General features: G+C 38.0%; 2 protein-coding genes across 4 annotated transcripts in view; one reads left to right on the top strand and one right to left on the bottom strand.

The window, feature by feature from the left end:
• Dhrs4 (Dehydrogenase/reductase 4) overlaps positions 1 to 3,755 on the bottom strand; it is an 18,160-nt gene extending 14,405 nt beyond the window's left edge. The window contains exons 1-2 of one of the 2 annotated variants that reach the window (XR_011398446.1): positions 2,978 to 3,747; positions 708 to 885 (exon numbers count right to left, since the gene is read on the bottom strand). Coding sequence is in view for 1 of the 2 variants with exons in the window: in XM_070119794.1 (XP_069975895.1) it covers positions 708 to 885; positions 2,978 to 3,120 (321 nt within the window). In the remaining variant the exon portion in view is untranslated. Of the gene's footprint in view, positions 1 to 707; positions 886 to 2,977 lie in introns of both variants that reach the window. The other variant, XM_070119794.1, reaches the window with a different exon arrangement.
• Positions 3,756 to 3,901: 146 nt separating this feature from the next.
• Mys45A (SDA1 domain containing protein Mys45A) lies at positions 3,902 to 21,493 on the top strand. 2 transcript variants are annotated; one of them, XM_070119793.1, is made up of 5 exons: positions 3,930 to 4,039; positions 13,971 to 14,068; positions 16,864 to 17,087; positions 17,482 to 17,673; positions 19,390 to 21,493. In XM_070119793.1, exons 3-5 carry the CDS (start codon positions 16,887 to 16,889, stop codon positions 21,118 to 21,120), a joined length of 2,124 nt encoding a protein of 707 aa, XP_069975894.1. In that variant the 5' UTR covers positions 3,930 to 4,039; positions 13,971 to 14,068; positions 16,864 to 16,886; the 3' UTR covers positions 21,121 to 21,493. The 2 variants fall into 2 exon arrangements, with proteins under 2 accessions (XP_027232844.1, XP_069975894.1); XM_027377043.2 differs by lacking the exon at positions 13,971 to 14,068 and having other exon boundaries at positions 3,902 to 4,039.
• The last annotated feature ends 6,007 nt before the right edge of the window (positions 21,494 to 27,500 follow it).

The following is a 27,500-nucleotide window of genomic DNA, read 5'->3' as shown; positions in this document are numbered from 1 at the left end:
ACTAGTTTACAGAACAAAATATAAAAGTGTGAAGTGACTTACTTCTCATTTGGAAGAAAGGAACTCAGTCCAGGTGTTATCTTTATTTTCTAACTAGAATTCCTTATGATTGTCAGATTCTTTAATAAGCATTATTTAAAATTCAATCATATATCAAGATTGACATGGGTCATAAACTTAACATTTACGCATGAAAATAAAATTTTAAATTATATGAGACTTAGGTTAAATGTAAATACTTTACCAATAACTCTAAAAATATACAGTGCAGTACAAACATCAATATACTTTATAAATTTATTAACTTCACAGTTTCTTCTTCAAAATGAGACAGTTAGTCAGAAAATTAGATTTGAAATCTGGGATTCAATAAACTTCCAATTACCTAGTTACTGCATGTAAGATTATGCATTATAGATCATATTATAGCTAATGATACATATAATACAAATGAGATTATAAATAATTCTCCTGAATGTTCTGGATATGGCCATGTAAGCTGTTTACAAAGTCAGAGAAAGAGATCAGCATGTGAAAATGATACAAGGGGTAATCAATATCTAATATGCTTATGTTAAAAATATCATTACCAACAGAAATCAAGTCTTCTATGAAAAAGCATATCATCAGTAAACAATGTGACTAAAAAATGACTACAGGTAATCCACTTGATACTCTTTGACCAAATATTATATATATAAACTTACCTTGGATATGAGAGTCTCTCTGTCATCTGCCTTTGCAACATGACAGGGTATACCAGCCACAGAGCACCCTAGTCCTTCTAATTCAGCAACAGCTTTATCTACATTTGCCTGCTTCCTACTGCTGACTACCACATGGGCTCCGTCCTCTCCAAGGCGACGAGCTATTGCAAGACCAATTCTGCAAAAGCAATATTTTCAAAGAATAGTATTTGGGTGGAAATATTAAATTTCTATTATTCCCTTTTCAAAATTCATTCATTCAACACACAATAATTGTGTTGATATTTTAAGAGATACTTTACAAAGTTTAAGGTAAATGCTTAGAAGAAAAAATTATATGTCCATAGTTTAGCAGATCTTTTATTAATTTTTTAGTAAACTGCCTAAAGACATTTGTAGAAGCTATGCTGTGTTGGACTTCAGATTGCTTTCCATTGCAGTCAATATAATTACAAAAAAAAAAATGTACCCCATTTTGAAAACCAATGTGAGTGTCTTCTAAACATTTACAAACCTGAATGAGACACACTAGGCTCTCGGACCTAAGCCTCAATGCACTTCCATGAATTTTGAGGATTTGGTTTATAGTTATATTACTTAGAAAGATACATTAATGACCAAATATAAGGGAAACAAATTTGGTGTGTGAATTATTAATATTTTATCAGTGTTATAACAATTCCAGTTATTAAAAAGAAACAACTTCTAAGCCTGTTTTGCCCCCAGGCAATTATATAAGGCATACATCCTATATTCTCTTCTGCTGCAAGGGTCAATAGCATAATCATGATATATATTTCATTACATACAATGATATCTGGTTTTAGTTTAAAAACTCAGCCCATGAACAAGTAAAGCACACTTAAAACTGTGAATGTAATTTTTGTGTGGGGGGAGACTATTGCCAGAGAATGTAAAATAGTTATTGACAGCACAAATGCATCAAGAATGATGTGGTTTCTACTCTTTAACAGAGGCCAACAAATCTCCAAGACATATATTCTGGCCAGATAGACTATAGCTGGTACTTTATTTGATGGTATATCACCAGGAACACCTACTAGCTCTAACACCCTAAAATATTCAAGTTAGCAGTTGACCACTGCTGAAGAGTGAAGCACAGTGGTCACTGAATTGCTTGGTGTGTATTGCTGATTTTGACTCTTGGCTGTAGGGTTATACATATGTATATGTTCATCTAATGATGTTAATTTTACAAACCGTTTTTACATTACATTTATTTTCCTCTATCTCTGTGTGGTTCTTCTGTAAGCTAATGTTTTGCAGATACCATGGTGTCTGCCAATGGCTTTGTTGTGATCCTTGTGGCCTCTACAGCATTCATTACTCCCTCGTCATATAAGGGAATTGTCCATGCTTTATCATGCCAGGATATAACTTGAAGATATTTGTTGATCATGATCAGAAAATGGGTGTGGAGGCTGTGGTGATTGCTTGGCAATGTGCCACTGTGTCATGTTGGAATTCATATCGTACGCCATCCAGTAACAGATCACAGGAAGTTTCAAGTGGAATTTGATAAAACAGGCAATCTATTTACTGGAAAAGAGAACTGTTCTGAAAGCCACTGCAATGTCTTCTAAACATTTATTCTATAATGATTATTAATTCTGTGGCATTTAAAATTACAACATGAAAGAAATAACAATTCTGGATAATTCCTTGCAGTATGGATATACTTGCCAGAAACTGTCTCCAACTCATCATGAAATTCATTTTTCAATCTCAGTTGCTCTAACTGGGAGTGCCCTTCATTCAGTGCCTCAGAGGAGGGTTGATGGGGGCTCTGCCCTCTAATACCACCCAGGAAACATGGTTTTCATCTTGGTGTGTACGGCAAGATTGAGCTGAAACTCAGGAGCACCTAGTGGACATAGGCTGAGAGCAGTGTTCTCAGCCTAGGTCCACTTGATGCTCCTGAGTTTCAGCTCTATCTTGCTGTGTATACCAAAGTGAAGACAATGTTTTCTGGGGATGTTGGGGACAGAGCCCACCATCAACCCTTCCTTTGGGCACACCCAGTCACTGTAACTTTGATTGATGAATAAATTTCAATTTAGGGAGGTCTCTGAGAGGGAGCATCATCTCAGTGACAATTACCAGAAATTATTTAAAGAGTGTCCACATCCTAATAATGAGCTAGAAAGAGCCTTTAAAAGAAAATGGACATTAACAAAAGATAGATAAATAAATAAATAAATAAATAAAATGTAACAAAAACAGATCCTACTGGATTGTTCATGACTTACCCATCAGTGGAAGCCGTGACAATAGCTACTTTGCCTGCCAGGGATCGCTGATTGGCACAGGCCGTGGTGGTGATCATCCTTAGCCTCTGATGTGACGGTCGCAACATACTCCGGAAGGCGCTCAGAACTCTTCCAGCCACCATTATCACCTCAGAGCCAGACTTCTCTCTTCACTTATATATTCACCCGGTGACAAACCCTGATAACGCTCGTCCTTGGCCTATGGATGGTGACTTGATGTTTGTCCCGGGTGGGGTATGGGTGCCCGGGGGCTGAGGGGACCGGGGCATGGGTGGCCGGGGACAGAGGGGACCGAGGTAGGGGAGGCCGGGGGCGGAGGGGAGCGGGGTTAGGGAGGGTGAGGGCTTTAGTGGCTGAGGGATATTGGTGGGAGGGGGTACGGGAGGGACGGCAGGATAGGGAATGGGAAGGGATTAGATCCTGGTAGGGGGGGCTTGATGTAAACATTGGCTCGTTCAGGTTTCAACAATTTTTTAATAATTTTCATTCTTGCTATGGAAGTTTCACGGTATTTTGATCAAATCGTGTTGCAATTTTACAATAAAAACGGCATCACCTAATGCCTCGTAGAACCGACACTAGCAAACACAAACCACTTATAACATCTAACACGCGAGGAGGAAAAACATTTAGGTATCATTTTCGCAATCTATGGGTAAATCGATTTTCTATGAAGCGTTAATTTATCATAATTACTTCTTTTCTACCTTTAAAGGCCGACCTAAAAATGCTCGAACGCACAAACCTCCAAGGTTACGACACTATGACTTCTTATCTAATAACTAAAGATAAATTCATCCAGTATTTTTTCTTAATATATGTGCTATATGATGATCTTAAAAAATAAAGATAGTTTCAAGATTAATAACAGCGATCTTCTTGGAAATTAAGACAAATATTGAAGGAATAGAATGATCGTACTAGCAGTGTCGTGCGCCTGGCCATACAACACGGGAAGGTCTGAGGAACACGTGCGGAACCTGTCATTCTTCAATTTATACCAACCAGTGACGGGGATATCGGCGAAAAACTCTATGAAACGTAGGTTTGTCACGTGATTGTATGATTCAGTTCAGATTTTCATAGATTTATTGATTCTGAACCTAACTTATATTAAGTAGTGGTGTCTGATTGTGGGGCCCATTTCAGGCTTTCGTGGAAAAAGCTGTTTTTTTGTACTAGTTTAATGCTATCAGAAAGAGTGTCTATTGCTTCCAGAAAAGAAGTTCCCACATACGTAATTTTTCGATAAGTGGTGATGTGTCATTCAGTTATCACAGCCTCCGTGCTTGAGCAAATCTGACCAGTTAAGATTCTACTGTCTTCCGTTTATTGTTCATTGTTCACCTCTGCAGATGGTAAATTTGGAAGAAGGTGCCACTAATTCTTCACTGGACGAAACCAGATTTGTTTGATTTCTATGGTCTGATTGATTCTGTTATTTTTCATCGAAAATAGCTAAAACATCTTTTCATACCAGAAGCACGCCACTCTTGATATCATTGAATTTATGGTATAAGTCCAGTTCCATATGGCCATCGTTTAGACGAAAAATGATATATGCAAACGATAGAATGAGTGATTCTAAGAAACATATCTTCTATGATCTTCGGTAATTGTTGAAGACCACGACGCACCCTTGCAGCGACTAAGTTCCAAATGTGGGGGGGTACCCCTCCCCCTCCAAAGGGGGAACCCCCTCCTCCCCTCTAAAGGTGGGAGGGTGTCCTTGCAGAGACTAATTTCCTAAGGGGAGGGAGGGAGGGATGTGGGGGAGAAATCGAGTTCACGAAGCTCCATTGGGGCAGGGGAGAATGCACGATGTCAATAGCAACCTGCAAATGTCAAAATAAGATAAATACCACTTAAACATCTATACAAATTGTAATTATATGAAAGACGAGCCTAAATTTATGTCACGGCAACAATAGAAAGGCCGTATATTAAAAAATAAGAGGCAAACTTTGTGTGACGGACACCGAATGAAACACCGCTAAATTAAACAAGCCACAAAACGTAATGTGGACGAACTCGATATCTGATACACAATCTTTTTTTTTACATTATAACACACATTTTCGTAATCATACGAACCTGAATACCGAAACATAACATCAACCAACGAACATGTCAAACCCTTCATAATTTTAACTAATACTGCGGTTATTGTAAAATTAGCTTTAAAGACTTATTGTAACACGCATTAATAATTATTACATATATTCCGTGCAATAAACATGTGCAATCTGCCGGTTCTCGTTAAAAACAATTTAAAACGTACTAACCTCCTGTTGTCAGACTTCCCCGCCGGGTAATTATAAGTAAGACAGCCGCCCCAATTTCTTTTTCTTTTTTTTCTCCTACCCCTTTAAATCTTCAGGGGCACGTAGAGAATCGGGGGTTGAAAGGGGGAGGGACATACACCCACGGGAGAAATAGTTGAATAAAATGTGAAAATTTAGGAATAAATGCAAAATCCGAACGAAACTTCGGCGCCGCTGCAACATGCGCCGCGCCGGTGTCCATGTTGCCGATATCTCGACAAAATTTCTTAACCTAACAAAACGCGGACCACATTCCCCGGGGGTATTTCGCCGTAGTTTTCAGAAAGTTCGCAGTACTTCGAGACAGTTCGAGACATCGAGATTTGTAGAAAGGCAACCTTTGATTTTGAATTAAAGCACGACCAGTGAGGTCCCCACAATTTTATTAATTTCCTCGGCATATACGAACACTATTCAATAATTCCATTATACTTTCCGCAGCTGCCTTAATTATGATTGCCCAAAATAATTTACCACACACCCCTTATTAGCACGATGTCAAATTATTACCAAATCACATTATCAATATATTTAACACATACTGTCAGTGCGGAGGGTACAGACAAGCTGTGGCGAGGAGGAATTGGTGGAATCTTTTGTTCACCGCCAGGTACTTCATTTGAAAAATGGACTTAGCCAAGTACCCGGCGAAGTGCTATGTCCTCCTGCCGAAGCGGGGCACTTTGGTCTTTGCTTCCCACCATTTCCGCTCGATCGTATTTGTGTGCGCTTTACTTTTGGGGTCAACAAAATTGTATGAATGATTCACAGTTAAATGTTGATAGCCCTCTTTCCCCAAACAATTGTATGCCTTCCAACAATCACTAATGACTATTGTCCCTGTGTGGATACGCTCTTTAATTACTTTATGCAAAGAGAGTGAGTCTCGCGTCTCCACGGCAATGAGGAAAAAATCCTACTCTTGTGGCATACTCCTCCAAAAACCCAATGACCTTCTATGACACAACCTATGTTATATTTCCGTTTACCAAATTTAGATGCATCAGTCTCGACAATTTCCCCTGACCCACCAATTTTGTCGGATTGATTTTCAAAACACCAGAAAATTAAAACCTCCTGGCAGAAGCTCGCCCAATCGCAAATAGTCCTTTTTGGTAAATTAAACTCGCTCCGTGCAGATGCGTAAGAAAACCTCTCTCAAATACAAATTTACAAATTTTAAATTAGTTTCAAAATTGAATTTACTATCATCAAACCAGGTGTTCTTAAAAAGTGATTTTTAAAAATTGCATCAAACTTTTCGATTATTTTTTTGGGGGGGTTTTGTCGCACCTGAATTAATTTATATTATCATCTTGACGGCATTTGCCGCCGCATTTTGGACATTTCATGGCCTCCAAAATGAGGCCATGTGTACGGCAAAGATCGAGGAAGAGGGAAGACTGGGTGCCGTACTTTTCCCAGAAGTGCCCATACCTACCATGATATAATAATTGTAATAAAAATATTTTACCCAATATGATATGAACAACAACAAAATATTAATTCTTATTTGAAAAGACATAAACATTTAATAATATAGATAATAAACATTTAAACTTACCCCATGTCACACTCTGCACAGAAATCACTAGATGTAGCCATGACAGAGGCTTACAGGCTAGTGTACATAATTAACATTGGGTATTGTTTCGAATGGGAGGCAATTGATGTAACAAGGCAGTAGCATTGTTAGATTGTTAACAATCAATCAAGGTTATGATAAAGAATATAATAATGGTAAAATAACCACATTACAAAGAATGAAAAATATAATGTATAAGCATAAAATGATTTGAGGAATTGTTGTTATAAGTAAGATAAAATATTGTATAAAAATAATTTGTAATTGGCAATGATTCCAGGTTGGTTGAAAGTGGTGCACCGAAAACGTGACCTTCATATAAAACGTAGTTATAGAAAATGGAATAATAGAAAATGAGACATACAGAAACCGAGTTTATAGAAAATGTAAACATAAACAAAGAACTCTGGCTGTGGAAGGCTGTTTTGGACCCGGGCATGACGTTTTTTTTTTTTTTTTTTTTTTTTTTTTTTTTTTTTCCCGTTTAATGGTAAATATAAGGCCTGTGCATCTTAAGATTACTTCTATCCTACTCTATTTCTTCCGCTCTATAAGATGGCGGTGTCCATTTTCCTCTATCTACTCGCGTCGCGGTCTTCAACCTCTAACTGATCTTCAATTGCAACTCAATAATAACAAAGTTATTAGACACGCAAGTGTCTCAGATCTCAATATTTTAACAATCGCCATCTGACATCCTTTCGGTAATTTTCTATATTACCTTGCAGTGGGAAATCATGTAAATAACCATGGTTATTTTCACTGTGGGTTATGTTATTAAGGTAATTTTCTATATTACGTCTGGTGCTCCGACATCATTGCCCCTGCTATTGGGGCCAATTTTGCCGCTAATGGGGGGTTTCTGCACAATAAAACCCACATACTTGGATTGTACAGAGTGAGAGGAATCTAATGATACCAAAATCGTCGATATCGGAGAGTCGAAGGTAACGTAGAAAATTACCATCCTTTCCTTCCTCTATGTACATTTATTCTAATCACTGAGGTTCGTGCGTAGATCAAGTTGCGAAGGTAAACCCATAGAAGAAAAGTTTCTTATTTTCGTTTATTAAGTCCTCTAAAGGTAAAATTTTTCCTTTAACTAATGGCAAAGTGAAACTAAAACTATTCCTTTACAATAACAAATGAATTTCTTAGACTGCAAATCAATGTGTCTGACCCATATTACAGGCAAGAGGAGCCTTTAAGAATAGTGTGGTATTTTTAAAATGATGTACGCTGCTGTGTAAGTTTCTCTCGGTACTTTTCAAACATGTTATTGTACATCGAAAATGTGCAAGTTATTATTTACAATACCCAGTGTGTTAAATGAAATATTTGTAACGTATCACATGGCACCATGTGTATTATAGGTAGGTAAAGGAAATTTGATAAATAATCGAAAATGCAGACCAGATTGCAAGCGGTGTGAGCCTCTCAGCTATGTTTTATATACATATATATACACACACAGATATAGATATATATATATCGTTACATCAGTATTCTACCAAAACCAGAACATTATAAATATTGCTGATTGTTATGAAATAGTCGAAAGCGGAGGCAATTCCGTTTGTTCAACCCGCAAGAAAAGCATCACTTTCCTGGGATTAGTTTTCAACTTTTCAAATCATGTTGTGCATTAATAGTTATTTTATTTTATGGGATTACTATGAATATATTAACTTTAATGTTTATCAATAACCATAAGTACACACTAAAGCATTTGTTATTTGAAAGGAAAAATATCAAAATTGATTCCATACACCTCCATTAATACAATGGCAGAAAGCTCAGGCAGGTCTGATCGATGGTGGCACAGTTCGTAGACATGCACATCACCTGATAAATTAAAATATGCAAACAGTTCAGTAAAGGATCACTGGTATGTATACCATTTGATAAACTTGTAATACCTAAAGCCAATGGTTTTACCGGAAGGAGAGTGTAGCACTTGATATAAGCGAGCTACTTTTAAATGAGTCTGGTCATTGTTTGTGTATTTAGCAAAATTAACCATCGCTCCTCAGCCAATATTTTAATTGTTAATGTCTTGCCCATAACCTCCTTCAGATGGTGATGACAATGACAACCTTTGCCTGCCCCTTTTGATGAAATATTTATACTGACCGATTGAACAACGGCCCAGGTGAAATAGTTGACAGCCACACATTTATGTTCATGGGGGTTTAATATAACAGTATGAATTAAAACATTATTATAAATACTGTCATGAAATCACAAAAAATAAGATTGATATCTTAAATTTTTTAAACATTTACCATAAGGTACAACACATAGCACCTAAAATAACAATAATAAGTGCCTTATGTTTGAATTGTTAATAAAATGGCAGCGTGTATAACTAGCAGATATCTGCAAAGTACCGGGTTATACCTACAACAAACCTTGACAAATTCTAGCCAATGAAAACCTCTGTTCATGACATCATTTTCTGACCAATCAAAATAAATTTTTTCAGAAATCTTTGCACTCAGCCACAAAAAACGTTCAGTGTGTGTCTGTCCACTGTGTGAGGTCTACGTGTAAAATATCGATATATAGAAAGCTGGCAGAAAGTTATAGAAATCGCAAATTGCTAATATCAACAGAAATACTAACACATCGAGGGAATAACAGACTACTCTATGGAGCATGCGCCATAGTTTATTCACTATGGATACAATAAAAATTATTTGTGTAAAATGTGTATCAACAAAGTTTAAGAAGTTATCTAAACATTTGGTTTAGTTTATTCAGGGAGATCAAGTTCCATACACATACTTGTTATAGTCAGTTGGTCTTCGGTGATATTAAAACTAAATAATTGTTTGGCACATACAACGTTCACCATAACCTCTGTGCCTGTCATCGCTATAAGCTCACGAACGTTACTATAGTCACCTTGGTTTATATTTATGATAAGGACAGACAAAGTTAGGGTAATTACCCTAATCTTGGGACTTATTCTTGTAGATTACAAAGCTGCAGTCATTAGTACAAAAAATTATCTGCTGACATGAGCAGTAGCGTAATAGATATTTTAAAAGATCACAGAAGGTGCTGCTCTCAGACGGTCATCTGGTGCTCACGAGTTTCAGATCTCTTGCCGTGCATAAGCAGAGGGTCTTAGGCCCTCATCAACCCTCCCCTCATTCAGTCTACTAGTCATGAAAACTTGTATTGATGGATACATTTTGAGTTGTGGAGTTGGAGACTTAGTCTCTGGCAAGTGTGGCTGTATTGTAAGGAATTACATAACAATACGTCATTACCACTTTTCACATATCGTAATATTTGGCTGTAAGGAATTGTAAACAAACTCTAATAACTTATTTCCGTAGGTAACTGACAGAATTAATACATTCAGGAACAATGTGTCCTCAAATATACTGCGAAATAAAATATCTGATGTATATTGCCGCTGTCACAGCTATAGTTTATAATTTGGCATTTTTTATAAACTGACAATGGTGGTATAATCTCGCTCGCTCATGGTATCATACACCTGCTTGCGCAAAGTTTAAAATACATTATATGGACAGTGATTATTATACATATATGTAATACGCTTATTTACACCGAAAACCTAATTTATACATCCAACATTTTTAGCTAAAGGTCTTTGATCACTTTAAAAAATTAGATATTGATTTAAAGTTTACATTAAGCACATCAGAAAGTTTTGTCCCCAGTTTTCAGTATGTGCTACCATACTCGCCTTGTTTCATCAAGCCTTCGTTGTACCATATCTTGATATGTCATTACATTACCACAACTATGAACAGCGTTTGCTTGATCTTGTATCATGAAACAGAGTCTGCCAGCTTTATTTCTTTATATTATATTCAACACACACCCTCAGCAAGGGACAGAGAAAGATTGAACACTTTGTAGGACGAGAACATAGCTACCCAAAATGTATGTATGTGTATGTATGTATGTACGTACGTAAGTATGCATATTATTGTGATTTTCTTAGTTTAATCCATTTTACATTTTAATTGTTTAACACTTTTGCTGTTTCACACACGATTGTATGTCACTAAGCTATTCTCATCAAGAGGAATAGGGCAAGCAGACTTCCAAAGTTATTACCAGAACAATCACATTTCAACATTCTTACATTTATAATCCTAACTTTTCCTTATTGTTGTGTTTGTGCACAACTACAATTTCATTGGTATTCCATATTCTAACCTGCAAGGTGTATATATGTTGCTTTAATAAGACCTCTGTGGTAATCCCATGATCATTGCCTACTTTATAATGTTGGATCTTATAACCTTCAATAATTCGGTTAATTATACACGGTCTTGTAAGATGCTGCTTCTTTAATTAAGATCTTGTATGAGGAAGGATTAGTAGTCTACATACTTGCTGGTTGGTGGCACATGTACATAGAAAATGTATTGTAGGGGTAACTTAGATATATTGTTAGTGAAACCCTAATACAATTATCATCATCATCATGGAGCTAACGGCGATGGGGGCGCATAGCTGCATCCACCCTTCATTTGTACATACGAGAGTCCCTCATGGCAAGCCACCAGGCAGGGACTCGGTCCATCTCACCAAGACCAAGGCACAGGATAATGTCCAGGTTTCACTACCATATAGCAAAACTGGCATTATCAGGGCCTTGAAGACACTTAGCTTGGTCCTTCTGCACAGGTACTGGCATCTCCAAACACTCTTGTCGAGAGAGTTCATGACCCCTGCTGCCAAGCCAACCCCCCTAACTTCAGTTAGGGAGGGTTGATCCTCACGGTGCTACCTGCATCCAAGTTAACTGTTGGTGGGTCAACCTGGTACAGCTGCTCAAAATACTCAGCCCACCACACCGCAACAGGATCTGAAACGATATGGCCACTTACTAAGTGAACCGCTGTCACCTGAGAAGAGGGCTTGGAGTTCAGCTTTCTCAGGGCTTGGTATGCAGGACGAAGGTCATTTACTAAGAAATGGCCTTCTACCTCCTCTGCAAGACTCTTAATAAACTGTTCCTTGTCCCTTCTCAACAGTGACCATTTTCTGCGCATCTGAGAACGGTGCAAATCCCGATCCCGTGTCAGACGAGCTGCATGGCAAACATGTGTGGCATCCAGAGTCTCCTGCGAGATGAAATTCTGTCTTGCTCTCGGGTACTCACCATTCATTACTTGAGCTGCATCAAGCGTTTCGCGTTTGAAGGTGTACAGAAGTACAGAGTCCGTCAGATTGTCGAGCGCTGTGAAACGACCAGAGGCAGTCATCCCGGGCACACACCCCCTCCCAAGTGAAACACCCTGGGGTGATCATTGGACTGTGAGTGAGTTTTGAAGTGGACCTGAAAGGTAGCCACAACCAATCTATAGTCAGTACCACAGAACTCGTCACTCCTATACACCCTGCAGTTCCGGAGGATCCTCCGAGTGCTAACAAGTTTGTGGTCAATCTCCTTGGCTGCATTACCTGTATCGCTGTACCAAGTCCAACGATGTGGGTCTGGGCACTGGTACCAGGAGCCAGAAGTCCTGGAAAAGGAGGCTATTCTCACTACCGGTATCAGTTCCTGAACCATGGGGACCACAGACATCTCATACCCAGCTCAATCACAGCCAGATACCGCATTGAAGTCACCCAGAAAAAATACAAATATCACGCCAGGGACACCTGTCTGACACAGATGCTAGTTTGGCGTAGAACATCTCTTTCACGTCAAGTTTACAAGCACCAGTAGGAACGCACACAGCAATAAGAGACATGAAGGCAAATTCTAGCTTCAGTCTCATTACCATTATACGCTTATCGACTAGTTTTATACAATGTATAAAACTAAATAGGAACTGTATACTTAATTCGTATACATAACACTTATAATTTTTATATTTTTTTAGGAAACCTAGATATTAAATTATATAGTTGATAACATGATACAGCACTCGAAACTTTGTAGGTTGTGGGGTCAGCAATTTATTATGGTGGGAGATAAAGTTGTGCAGCAGCCCGAAGAAATGCACATAGTCTGTTTTGGGGCTTGAACCTTACCTGTGCAAAATATTGTTCATAATACTTTCTCAGTTTTCCAGGCCACTGCTCCCAAGATTTTATTGTGCTCCACAGCCTCTCTATATTTTGAGTGTGTACACTTAGTGATTCACAGTTTTGTGATTATACCCCAGTGACTAAAACTAACTATAACCACTCCATTGGTCTGTGTACACAATGGCCTTGGGTGCAATATTTTCTCTTTGCAGATCATTTTTTTACTTTTGTAAAAAATACTCTTTATGTGCCTCGCTCATAGGCACCAAACACCCAAAATCCTTAGTAAGCTTTTCGGCCACAGTTATAATTTGCACCTCAAAAGTATCTCGTCACATTTGACCACGTTTCCTTGATTTCCAAGGAAGCTGCCAAAGTTGTTTATTACACTATCGCACACTGGCAAATGAGCTCCAGTTCACCGCTGTATGGGCTGACTATTTCAAGTTTTCTTCAATGTATTTTTGGGAATAGAACGGTCTTAAGTACACATTGAAAAATTGCAAGTTTTCACTATGTTTTAATTTTAATTTTTTCTAGCCAACTGTTCTTGAAAATTGACACTGAAATTGCATTTAGATTTTCTTTTGTTTTTTGGCTTGGTTTCTTGTCTGTTGCATTGAAATATTTGTCTATTGGGATTGTAGCAGTAATATTTATTACAATTAATTCACTTTACTTGGGTTGGAAGTACATCATGAGTTTGAAAAAAGTTGATGGCAATGATGTCTTCATTAAAAAATTTCGCTATAGCTTCTTCAAATATTATTTCACAACCTGTGCACTTTACCATATGGGGAGGTATGTCCCAGCCTAAGTTGAGGACCAGACAGCCTTTTTCAAAACCAAAATTGTGATCCAGTGCTGTTACTCTACAAACAAACAGTATGTGATGGTACCCTGCATGTTTATTCTTTGAACATTTTTGCCAGACTTTTGAATGTATAGACTCATTTGAATTTTGGGTGTAGTCTGGCAAACAACAAGTGAGTATGTCATGAGATATCATCATATATGTTTTTTATTTCCGCAGTAGCTGCACTGCTTCTGGTCACCATAAGCCTTAGAGCCATTGCCTTGTGCTGTTGCTCGGTTATGAAAACACCGTGACCTTGGGCCCTCAGGATACAGGTGATGCTGGGAATGGACGAGTTAATGAGTGGTGGTAAAATGAAGCCATAATATGCATCCTCATTTGCTCCGTATCTGTATGAACATTTTCCTTCAAAGCTTTCATGTAGAATTTAGAAAGTGAAGTGCTGTCTTTGTTATAGAGAACTCCAGCAAACAAGGAGCAGCGAATTGTCGCTCTCTTTGTTGGGACTGGTACCGACAGCTTACTTTTCATTTTCTGCAATCACGTTCCAAGTTTACCAACGTGTTTACATCACTCGTACTTGGTAATCAGTCGGTCAGGGCCATGTAGGCCAAGGAGTCTCCATCACCGATAAACTCCGCATAATGGAAGCCTTTGGCAAGCACATACAGCAACAAAATCCTTGCAGCCTTTACTTCCATGCTGCTAGGTGAGCCTAAATGATTCCGAGTACATTCATGGGAGGTGACTTCCCTCCATTCCTCAAATGCCTCAGGGGAGAGAGTTTGGTGCTTTTATGCACATACTTTTGTGCAAGTAGTCAACAACACCTCAAGGTCAATTACTAAGCCTGTGTTGTTGTCAATTACAAATGGAATACCTATGTAGCTACTATGCCCACACTTTTCCCAGGCTGCATCAAATGACACAAGATCCAAAATTCCAGTCATTGGGATCTATTTTCAGGATGATGCAATAATATTTGCGGACTTTCTCCGCAATAAGATCCTTTCTTTCTAGGATAGAGAGTTCATTTTGTTATACAAGAAATGTGCATAGTCATTGAATATATGGGTTGACATGTCTTGGATGCCACTGAAGCCAGCATCTCTATTTAGGCCAGCTCAGCCGTCATTATTTATGAGAGCCGCATACACCTGCAGGGCCTTGGCTTTGTTTCCCAATTTGTTACCATGTAAGAGCCTGAACGTGTCGGATGAAACATCAGATCTTCATGGCATTGTAAGCATGTAACCTGGATTGCATTGCTATGTGAAGAGGACAGAACTGTATGCTCTATATTGCCTCTGTAATAAATACATCTCACGCATGCTAGTATTTGCTTCAATATTGCGACGGATGTAGTCACCATGTTGCCATCTTCAGTCACACGTGATGCCATTTCGACATCAGAAAAATATGTTCTATGCAGTTCAGCATGAACACTTCTAGGGTTAACAGGAAGGCCAGAGCCAGGTGCTTGCTGCAAGCAAGGCTGACCAGATGTGGTCAAAGCCTGTAGTATGAGCCTGTCCGAGCTATCCCAAGGGTAAAATGGCACGGGGGACTGCCTGGATGTTGATGGAAGTGGTTCTGGAAAACCAACATCCTGTGACATGCTCAGAATCGGTTGTATGGTAATTGGATGCTGGGTATCTGAAGTATTAGCATTCATAGTCTCCCAGCGATTTATAATACAACTTTGCAAATGGGCTCGCTAGAGATCCTATGCCCCGTCAATTTATGCTTTCCAGGCATGCTGGCAATATAGATCAATAACGGAGACATGTACCTTATTCAACAGACAACCACGCTTTCTGTAGGTTTTTATTGCAGGAAAACTGCAAACAGGCTGTTTCCCAGTTATCCTCAATTCAGTATTGTTCCATTACTAGTACTCCAACTCTTATTTTTTCGTTCACTATCATCGTAAATTTTATTAGCTATTCTGATTCATTTTGGTACGACATGAAACATTCTTTTCACATACATGAACTCTTTTTCATATTCAGGGTCATTGTAGAGATTGAGAAATAGATGGGGGAAGGGCACGGCTGGGAGGAGCTGATCTCACTTATACACCACCTCTCCCCTGTGCATTCTTTATTTTTTAGATTACATATTTGATATAAGGTACACATGCTAATCAATGTCTGTACTATCGTATATCACCACGAGGTCTCATTATAAGACGTATTTCGTGTGTAAATGTACTCAAACTGATTGATGGACACGTAATTTTTCTTTCTTTTCTCTGTTGTATAAATTACCATGTATTGTTCAAATGTATTGACATTTAGTATAAAATACATTATCATTTGGATAATAAACAATGAATAATTAAAAGAAAAAAATTGAAAAATCACAAAAATGTTTATTCCGCTCCTATCTGTTGACCAAACTTGTTGAAAAAAATAGCACATATACTCTTTAGTAATACCCAAATAACCTGTGGATGGATTTTGAAATTTTGTCTTAGTTTAGTAAGATTTTTATTTATTTTTATTATTATTATTATTTTTTTAATGTTCATGGTAACATGACAATGGATTTAACAGTTCACATGTTTACATGGTTGATGTATCTGTGCTAAATGCTTGGATCTTGCATTAAAGGGATGGAGGCAACTTAACTTGCTTTAAAAATGAGCAAAATTACAGTATCTTATGCAGAGAATGGAATACCCCCATGATGCAGCTTCATACTTCACAGATTTATCCTTATTTTTTTCTTTGAGTCTTAGTTTCAGGTTTAAAGGAATTGTAGATTTATCCCCTACAGAATTATGATGTAGATTCTCAGTTTACAATTGTCTTAGTAAATTCATATTTTGGGTGTATGTCCTGTCAGCCTCAACTTCTACCATAGTTTATTATCCTGAAAAATATCCCAAATTCATGCTTTGGGAATTCCAGTATCCATTATGAGGCTTTATTTTAATTCCCAGAGTCTTCATTATATGATATCCTGTTTCTTCTCAAATAATTTTGATAATATTTCTGAATAACTTGGATTTAATTAATATTAGCTTTTGTTCTGTATTTTTTACACAAGATTTACTCACAAGATTTAATTAAATGAATTAAAAAGGATTTTATTTTACCCACAGGTTGACATTATCAGGAAGTCAAGATGCCTTTTTGTCAGGCAAATAACAACAAGTTACCATCTAACTTGCCGCAGCTACAGAACCTGATCAAACGTGATGCAGCCTCATACACAGAGGAGTTTGAAAGGCAGCATGCTGTCTACAAAGCTACATGTGCCATATTTGAGCAGAATCCTACTGTGTACAATAACCAACTTCATGAAATTATAATGTTTTTAGCACAGGTTTGAAACCAATTTCTTTTTGTGGCCTCTCTTGATTTCTGTGGAAATTGCTGTAAATATTGAAAATTAAATATTTTCCCTTAAGAAGAAATATGTAGTAATAGATTAATGTCCTTAGAATTTTTTTTTTTTTTTTTTTTTTAATATACTATAAGACAGCTAAAAGAATTCACCAAGATGATTTAATATTATCAACAATGACCATATGCATAGATGTGCATGCATGCATGCATGGCTATATCTAAGTGTTTAGTTATATACTCCTATGTGAATATATATTTTATGTGGTTTGGATTTGTGGTTAATATGATGATGTTAATAAAAAATCTAAATTGCTTTAAATTTTAAAGTAGAATGGTATTATTAGACACTAATTTTCTTCATCTATTGATAGGTGGCCCAGTTTTATCCTGAGCAGCTGAATGAGTTCCCTCAAGAGTTAGTGGCCATCCTGAAGCGTCATGCATCTGTCCTGCACCCACACATGAGAATGTCTCTGGTGAAGGCCTTGATGTTCCTCAGAAACAAGAACCTCATTTCTCCTTTAGAACTCCACATGCTCTTTTTCCAGTTGTTGCGTTGCCAGGTATGTTATATCCTGTAAACTAGTAGTATGTTTTAAATAATATATGTAAGTGCCTTCACTATTTTCTTAGACTTCTGGAAATATTCGTACTCATTTATGCTTTTCCCAATAGGCATTGGAAGAACATGAAAATAAGCAACTTAAGGGCCCATCTTTTGATCTTGTCATAAAGGTTTCTGCATTTTTTCAAGGAAAAGTGAAAATATTTCCTGTTGAACTGAATCTCCTGTCTGTAATTTTGGATAAATTTAATTGAAACTGTTTCTGTGCTTTTTGCAATTTTTATCCATATTTTTTTGTACAATCTCAGACATATATTGTATTGGAAAATATGAAAATGCCACAGTAACTGTGGTACTAAAAACTAGCTATTGGCCAGTGATGTGGTGTAATTGGTATGCATTGGCAATTTCCCTGCTGGTATGAAACATTTTTTTATTTTAAACATGATATTGGGCACATAACTATTCATTACTAGTGCCTGTAATTAAATGTTTGAAAAAATTTAACATTTCCTTTCACATGAGCTGATAGCATAAGGTATGTCAGTCTGTGGTACCAATGTCCACTTGCAGCCATTGTGTGAGAAACAATATGTATGCAAAAGGTTAGAAGTTTTGTAAGCAGCATAGGTATAATGTTAAAAAGTACCATAGATATCCCTTAGGAGCTTGTATTCTGAACATCCTGGGATCAAAAATCATCAATTTGAGAGAAATTTGTTTTTTGAGCTTCTGTTGCTGTAAAAAGCTGTGAATATATTTGCATTTGAAAGTTCTAATAGACTCATAGTATATTTTATTTTATATAGATAATTTTGTATATCACATAGATACATGTAGTATTGCAAAGTTATATATGATACATGAGCCTTTACCCAGATATGAAAAAAAGATAGAGAAATTGTCCTAGATGTGTTAGGAATGCAGGTAGAATAGGTGAAGGTAGAGAATAAATCTAAAGAAACATTACTCCTAATGCAGCTGTAAGAGGGGTGAGATGTGCATTCTTCAAATATATACTCTGTTTATGAGTTGGTATAACAATTTTTGCAGGCTGTAATAATGTTATAATGTATGATTTTGTTAATAGCAAAAAGTGGACAACTCCAAAGAATTTAACAAAAAGGGAGGGGAAAAGATACAGAGCAAAGCATTATATAGAAATAAGTGGAACCAAGTAATAGATGATGCAACCTCCCCCTCCCCCTTTCAAGTGCTGAATGGGAGGGCTTGACATACATGACATATGCCTCTACAAGTATTTAGTCACTATGGAGTCAATTATTAGACCTTCCTGTCTCATTGCTTCATTACCCTTATCCCAGATTTTATTTATTTATGTAATTTTTTTTTCTTCTAAATATTTATATTACTTTCAGTGGTAGCTTAGCACTTGTGTAGCTATCTGTGTGAATCAGAATTAACAATGGGCAATACATATAGCTGTATACATAGGATTAATAAATTCTGTCAATTGAAGCATACATTTGTGCTGTATAAAACTTGATTGACAATCCCTTTATAGTGTTAGAACAGAGTAAGTGAGAAAGAGGGGGGAAAGCAAGCAAGCAAGCAACAATCCCATCAAGACCAAAACTTATTATTTTCCACAGGGCAGATGGTCCCCTTCAACATAGGGTCTTTTATGCCAAGAGCATTTAGTATCAGTCAGTAATCGTCATACTCAGTAAACTATTTTTTTCTTTCATTTCAGGATAAAGCTCTCCGAAAGTTTCTTCAGCAGCACATAGTAACAGACATAAAGAATATAAATTCAAAGGGAAAGAATATGAAGTTGAATAAGGAACTGCAAAATTTTATGTATGAGATGTTAACAGCAAAACATGCTGTTGCATCCAAAACAGCATTAGACATTATGATTGAATTGTATAACAAAAGGATTTGGAATGATGCCAAAACTGTTAACATTATAACTGTAGGATGTTTTTCTAAAGTAACCAAGATAATGGTTGCAGCCATCAAGTTCTTTATCGGAAAGGATGAGGAAGAAAAAGATAATGATGACAGTGATTCTGAAAGTGAAGATGAGGATAGCAACAAAACTCTCAAGACAACAATGATGGCTGTAAGAGTTAATAAGAAAAGTAAGAAGAATGCTAACAAATTGGCAAAAGTAAAGAATGTTGTTAAGAAGAATATGGGCAAAAAGAAAAAGAAAGAAGTGTTTGATTTTTCTGCCCTACATTTGATTCATGATCCACAAGATTTATCTGATAAACTTTATAAGCGTCTAGAAAAAATGAATGAAAGGTTTGAGGTAAAGTTATTAGTTATGAACTTTATTTCTCGCCTCATTGGTATTCATCAGCTTTACCTTCCAAACTTTTATCCACTTCTTCAGCGGTTCTTATTCCCACATCAGCAAGAGGTCACCAAAGTCATGGTGTTTGCTGCTCAAGCAGCTCACCCACTTGCATCACCCGATGATTTAGAACCACTTGTTCGAACGCTTGCAAACAATTTTGTAACTGAACGATATTCAAATGAAGTTATGGCAATGGGTCTGAATGCAATTAGGGAACTGTGTGCCAGGAATCCCCATGGTATGACAGAAGACTTATTGCAAGACCTGGCTCAGTACAAATCTAGCAAAGATAAAGGAGTTTCAACAGCAGCAAAATCTCTTATAGTGCTTTACAGGGAGGTAAAGCCTGAACTTTTAGCAAAAAAAGATCGTGGTGCTCCAACAGAATTAAGAACTGAAGAAGGGCAGCAGGAGTTTGGAGGGAATATAGCAAAAGGTTACATACCTGGTGCAGAAGTTCTAACTTTCAAGACTCGCAATGATGATATGGAATGTATTGAAAGTGACGAAGATGAGGAGGAAGAGGAGGAGGAGGACGACGATGATGATGATGAGTGGGTTGATATGGATGACTCCAAAGATGAGTCCATTTTAGGTGAAGGTGAAGAAAAAATATTTTCTAACAAAGAGGCAATAAACCAAGTTATGAAATTAACAGCAAAGGAACGTGCAGAGAAAGCTGCAGATATTGCCAGTTCTAGATTTCTCACAGATGAAGATTTTCAACGAATTGCAGCAGTACAAGCTGCCAAACAAGTTGAATTATATAGTGGGAGTAAAAAAATAAAGAACCAAAAAAGAAAGCTTGAGAATATTGATAAGCCAAGTGAAGGAGAGATTGTTCCCTTGAAAAGTATTGAAATGATCTATAAGAAGAGAAAACATGACAAGGCTGCAAGAATGGAGACAGTATTGGCAGGTAGAGAAGGGAGGGAAAAGTTTGGGTCTCGAAAAGGGCAGCGGATGAATCCAGATGCTTCAAAAACAAATAAAATGAAAGCCAAAACTAAGAACTACATGATGGTTAAACACAAGATAGCACATAAACAAAAAGTATCTTTCAGAGACAAGCAAATGAAACTTCGAAATTCGTTGCTAAAGCAGAGAAAAAATTACTAAGTGAATGTATGTTTCTCTGTACAAATTCTTGTTAAGTATATTTTCTGAACTTATTTTCCAGTTATTAGAAAATCTGTATTTATTCATCTTTATGATATTGCTTATTCTATAGAAACATTGTATAAATATATTCCTAATTGTTAATTTCTAGATATTAGAGTTCTAATATTAATTCATCATTCTTTTGATATTACTGGTTAAAAAAGATACAAATATTTCTGTATGTGAATGTTTTTTGTTGTTTTTTTTTCCTTACAAAAATATATGCGCACTTTTTGTGAATAAAAAGTTTTTTTATGTCATTTTCTGTTTTGCAAATGTTATTGAAATTCTTTGAACTTGGTGTAAATCATCATTAAAGAAGTAAATACCATATTGAGTTATTTAGAGCTGACATATTTATGATTTAACTCCATAGAAAATAATGTATGTGTATATATATAAATGAAGAATGATAATGATTATTTAAAAAAAAAGTGTCCCTTGATCAAGCAGTGTTTACAAATTGTTTATGCTACATCAGAAAGCCCCAATTTGTGTAGATTTGTGAACAGTGAACTGATTTTCTTGATATGATTTTGAACCCTTGAAGTCTGACTAGTCACAACTGTGACTACATAAAAACATTTAATTTGATCAGCCACAGTGGGCTAGTTTCCCTTTGGTCTGTTATTGGAAGGTACGAAGTATGAGGAAGTAATTCTGGTACTGTTTATTGGGTTTATCTCAGCTACATCCCCTTATCCCCCCAAACCCAACCCATTTCCCCACCCTCCTGTGCCGCTTTGTCTCCCTGAGCCAGTCATATGATTGGGTCCTGGTTTTGTTTCGGCCTCCTTTTTTTCCCTGTAAATGAATAAAGCAGGAAATAAGAATTCTTATAATATATTGCATATACTAACCCTTGCAAGCATTCCCATCCCCCTATGTCTTTTAATCAACCTTACCACCCTGAATCAATCGCATGAATGTGTCTATCAACAGCCTTGCATCTTTTCTACTTGTGAATGTACATAATAAATATATAATTAGAGTTATCCTACTATATCGCATATACACCTAAAAACTCCTCCATTTCCTCATTTCTTTGGTACACTCTTGTCTCTGAAACAAATCGTAGGAGTGCCTCCTAGCGTTTGTTGTGTTTTTAATTAATCTGATAAGCCATCCTCCCTCTCCCTCCCTCCCTCTCCATTCTCATTCTCTCTCTCCATTCTCATTCTCTCTCTCTCTCTCTCTCTCTCTTTCTCCATTCTCTCTCTCTCTCAGGGGTTTTGTGTTGCCCTGATTTGGTGGGTGATGGAGACAATTCTGGTTCAGCTGTTTATTGATAGGAGGTGGCTGGAAGGTAGCGTGGCGCGGGTTGTTGTGGGCAAGGAAGCCCAAGAGGGGCGCCGAGCGGGCGCGCGTGGGGGAGCGCCCCCAAGGAGAAGTGTGGTCAGGGCCGTGGGCCCCGGTCAAGTGTGTTGGGTCAACTGTGTGTGGCTTCGAGCTCTGGTCGCGGGTCCCTAGCAGTGGAGACGCGGGAAGGCAACCCTTGTTCCTCAGATCGCTCGGCATACGCTACTAACCGTCGCCCCCAACGGGATGAAGCGGGCTCTGAAAAAAGCACACCAGAGGCAGAGACAGGAGGGCAAACAGGGGGGGGGGGGTGTTGTGTTATAGCAGGGGCCGTAATCAAGATAATATAATCAAGATATATCAGATTGCAAAGATTGTTATTACAAATATTTTCATGAATTTTCAATTTTTATTATATTTTTTCAATAATTCACTGTCCAAAGATAGACAGAGGAACATGCCTAGGGAGACAATTACAATAGTCCGCGAAGACTTGCTTGAGTTGCAATTGTCTCAGATAGCAGGAAATGAAAATCTACAAGAGATAAGCATTGTGCAAAACTACAAAGGAAGCAAAAGGTGTCGCAGTCCGCAAGGACTTGTCTTGAACGACGAACTTCCTTGCACTCTGCAGAGGCAGAGTTCAGAAGTGTGCAGTGCAATAATGCATACGCTATACGTCTGACTAATAGTGGTTGTATTTCATTTCATTGAAGTTGTCTATCACACGTCACCAACAGCAATTTGAGGCAAAGCAATAATGAAAACAGGTAATGCAGTCCTCATACTTCGGGAGCGACTCATTACATCAAAATATACTTCCTCAAGACAGCATTTGCACGGAAAAACGTAATGCAAGATAAGAATACACGGTTGGCGCAAGTCGGTTATCTTCCGGGGACAGTACGCATGTAATTCTTGTGCAATTAACGGGTTTCTGCGGGACGGTGTGCACATGTGGCTGCGTGAGTGCGTAGACGAGTTGATTAATTTAATGGGTGGGAGTTATGAAATGAGTAGTCAGAGTATAGCACACGAGAAGAAAATAGAATGTTGATAGATATATTTTAGTTTTTTAGAGTCTAGTAATGTGTTAAAGTAAGGGCGAGAGTGAATAAAAAGGAATAGGACGGCGTGGAAGTTGGAAGAAATAAGCGAAGGGGAGGAGGAGTGGGTGGGCGGGAGGCTAAGGTAAAAGAGGTATGGGTGGAGATTGGGGGGGGGAGGGTCAGGTATGTAAGCGGGGGTGGCAATGTAAGTTGAGTTTAATGAAAATAATCACCGATCTGACTGCACGAAAAAACTAATAACAAAAAACTTACGTTAATTTCAATATTAATCAACTACTATGCGAAATCATAAAAATGGCACTTTAATTAGTACGTAAAATGAATGAAACGGTGACTGGTTTGGGTCAGCTTCCCTGAGACAACTGACCCGAAAGACAACCCTCGTGGTTGTAAATGGTGCTTAAACTTATAAGATAGATTCCCTGAGGAATAGTGATGATGGGCCCAACCGTAGAAGGGATATCATCGAACGAACTCATACGCAGAACGCAAATTGGGCATCCCATCTTCTTGGGAAATACCAGCGATAATCTCTCACGTATAGTCGTATAAGAAGGCCCGTGGCGCTGAGATCGCCTGGGCGATAGGTGTGCTGCGTGGCACAAGAACAACTTAACATTAATTACCTAAACCTAATTACATGTCCATACCCAGCTGGGGGTCGTCACCAAGGACCATGTAATAATGATGAGGTGAGGTTCGTTATCGAGATAATCGAAAATCGCGAACAATATGAAATCGTAGTAGCTGTTTAATATAATTAATCTCTAACACGGAGATCACTAAATAAAAATTAAATACAAATAGCTTGAATGTATTTTTGAGTCGAGCAGAGTCAGATGGCTACAAGTACCTTCTACCTGAGTAAGGTCAAAGTGAGGTCATTAACCAAATATACGTTAAAATAGCAAAAGCCAGTATATACGAGATTAAATAATATTGTGAAAAACAAGTACACAATAATCAAATTACAGATAAATGAACATGAATAATTAAAGAAAAATATATCTATAAAGAAGGCGAACAATTATCGAAATATACTTCGGAATATGCACAAATATACTATAATAATAACGTTAAAACAATTCGTTGAATTATGCTAGTATTATTATAGTTCCCGATATATTCATGCAAACCGGAAGTAAATTCATCACTCTGTCGTAAATACGCTGATAACGGGATAATGATAAAATCACAATGTTATAGGACCTGACTTGATTTCACCTGAACAACCATGAGTGAGGCCATTCGCACTATAAAACGAATATAACACTTTATACATTAAAAAATACTAAAGTTATTCATGTAAACATACAAATGAGCAAGGCACACTGTTTTTGTATAAATATAGATACGAAAAGAAAAAATATTTAACTGCCAAAAATAATTTAACACTAGCGGACTAGAAATATTGAAAACAGGTAGAGAGGAAGGGGGGATTAACGGGTGGGGGTTAAGAGAGAGGGAGGGGGTTTAGGATGGTAGTGATAGTAATAGCGGGAGTGTAAGGAACGGGTATAGGTGGGAAGCGTCGGGAAAGAGAAAAAGTTTGTGCATAATTTAACTAAATTATTTAAATATTCCAAAATATCCCACAAATGCATATTTAAACCGAGCCTAAATAAATGCACTTAGTAATATGCCAAATTAACGTCGATATAGCGTCGGTTTATACACTGGAAGATAATAAGAATAAGAAAATATACCAAATATATGGCAATACTTGTAACTCTAGCCACGTGGCTTAGTATGGTTAATTTAAAGAAAAATGCACGGCCTAGTTCACCCACATAAATGAAAGATTTAAGCATTACTAACGATTTATGCTAACTTGGCTAGCATGAGAGTTAGAAAAAACACGCCAAAGAAAGAAAATGCACTCTCGCAAGTGATAAAAATGGGGATTGATTCCCTTAAAAAAAGCGACGATCTACCATGACGAGAAAAAAAAAACATGGTAGATAACAGAAAGAAGAAAAGAAAATGCACTTTGCACGAACACTTTAGTAGATATTTGAAAAAAAATCACTGCACTTGTATAAAAACGGCATGCACACATAGGCGAAGAAAGGGGAAAGAAAAGGAAATTGCCAATGGTGTACTTACAGTTTTTCGGAGGCTTGTTGTTCGTGTCATCCTGCCGCTTGCCACCAGTTGTCAGGGGTTTTGTGTTGTAACAGTCAGATCAGAAACTGAATCTGTAGCACTATCAAATTTAACTGATCATTCTGGCAACCCCATTCCTGCAGAACCTCATCCAACCCTTAATACCTGTACCGGAACTGTCTCTCTCTCCCCAGCAAACTGCCCAGTCGATACCAAAGATTGGTCAGACTGTGGAGAAGACTTATTAGGATGCCTCAAAGACCAAGATGTGAAATCAGTACATTGCTACACCATTCCTCCTAAAGGTCAACGAAAGAATCCGACCAATATTGCCAAAATTACCTTCCGTACACATGACCTTCCCTTACGTATCTACATTGGTGGACAATCCCTCTCTGTTCGACCATACCAACCCCCTCCCCGTCAATGTCAAAACTGTTGGCGCTTTGTCCATCCTGCCAAACATTGCCATTCCACAGACCGATGCCCCATATGTGCCCAACCTGGTCATAATCGATCAAACTGCTCAGCACAAACATGAACATGTGCTAACTGCGGCGGCCCCCATAATGTATTTTATAGAGGCTGTCCCACTTACAAGTTTGAATCTGAGGTAGCAACTCTCAGATACAAAAATGGTCTCACTTTACGTGAAGCCAGACAGGAAGCACGTCGACAAGGTTTCTCTCATACTCCATATTCTAGCAACATCGTTCACTCAGCCCTTCCCCCTTCACCCCAAAATGTCCCCATTTCCACTTCTACATTCTACATCCCTCAGACCAATTCCTTTGCCACTCTAAACCCAGACACCACAATCTCAACCACAGCTCCTATCTCAACTACAGCCCCAACACCAACCCCTCTCCCTCCCCGCACTACCCGCAGTAGACAGACTAAACGTTCTAACCCTTCTTCCCCTACAGCACAATCACCTCCACCTACTTATACCTATGTTCCTGAGACACCAGTCTCCTATTCCCCCCCTCATAAGAAAACCTTTATTCCACAAAACTCTCCAACCAATTCCATTGCAGAAACAATTACCTTCTCACAAAACTCTCCAACAAACTCCACTGCAGAAACAATGGATGACATTCAAAGCTATATGCTTGAGACACAAGATCCCATAACTCATGCTCCTTCCACACTTGAAGTGGTTGCCGATATTCATACCCCTCCTACTAATATTCCCCCTACACCCCTTCCTCCTACTCCCTCTCAACACAACCTAACCCCCTCAATCCCGTCCACCACTGATATCCATCCTCCCAATACCCATCCTCCTGATATGCATCCCCCTCTTACTCACAGCACCCCTACACCCCTTCCTCCATATCCCTCCCAAGACAACACATCCCCTTCAACTCCAACTATCCAGCCTTCCGATATTCATCCTCCTAACACTAATACTCCCCACACATCTACTCCCTCCCAACACAACCCACCCCCTTCAACCCCAACTATAGGCACATTCTCCCTCCCTCCATCCCCTCTATCCTTTGCACTCCCTCCCGGATACACACGAGAATCACTCATGGCACAACAATGCCCTTCTCCAGATTCCCTACCTCCTAATATCCCTCCTTTACACCCCCTAGCTCCTTCCCCTTCAAATTTTCCAACACGTACTTGCCTTATCATTCGTAAATCATCTAGGATATAGCTCTCCTACATTGGAATAATCGCGGTTTCCGCTCTCATAGATCAGACCTACGTCATATCCTTGCTTCTTATAATCCATCTATTATCTGCCTCCAAGAGACTTTCCTCACACACCCTCCTATTCCAATTCCCAATTACCATTTTATCTCTTCCTCACACTCCCTTTATGTCTCGTCTATACTTATCCATCATAAAACA

This window comes from Penaeus vannamei, unplaced genomic scaffold (assembly GCF_042767895.1).
Source record: "Penaeus vannamei isolate JL-2024 unplaced genomic scaffold, ASM4276789v1 unanchor717, whole genome shotgun sequence".
In the NCBI taxonomy this organism is placed as follows: domain Eukaryota; kingdom Metazoa; phylum Arthropoda; class Malacostraca; order Decapoda; family Penaeidae; genus Penaeus; species Penaeus vannamei.
Note: the sequence above shows the minus strand (reverse complement) of the source record. Positions and strands in the feature narration are given on the sequence as shown.

Bases quoted from the DNA above. Each gene is read 5' to 3' on its own strand.
- Mys45A (XM_027377043.2), top strand. From the start codon at position 16,887: ATGCCTTTTTGTCAGGCAAATAACAACAAGTTACCATCTAACTTGCCG. The intron at 17,088-17,481 runs GTTTGAAACCAA...ATCTATTGATAG, and splicing joins TTATAATGTTTTTAGCACAG to GTGGCCCAGTTTTATCCTGA. The intron at 17,674-19,389 runs GTATGTTATATC...CTTTCATTTCAG, and splicing joins TCCAGTTGTTGCGTTGCCAG to GATAAAGCTCTCCGAAAGTT.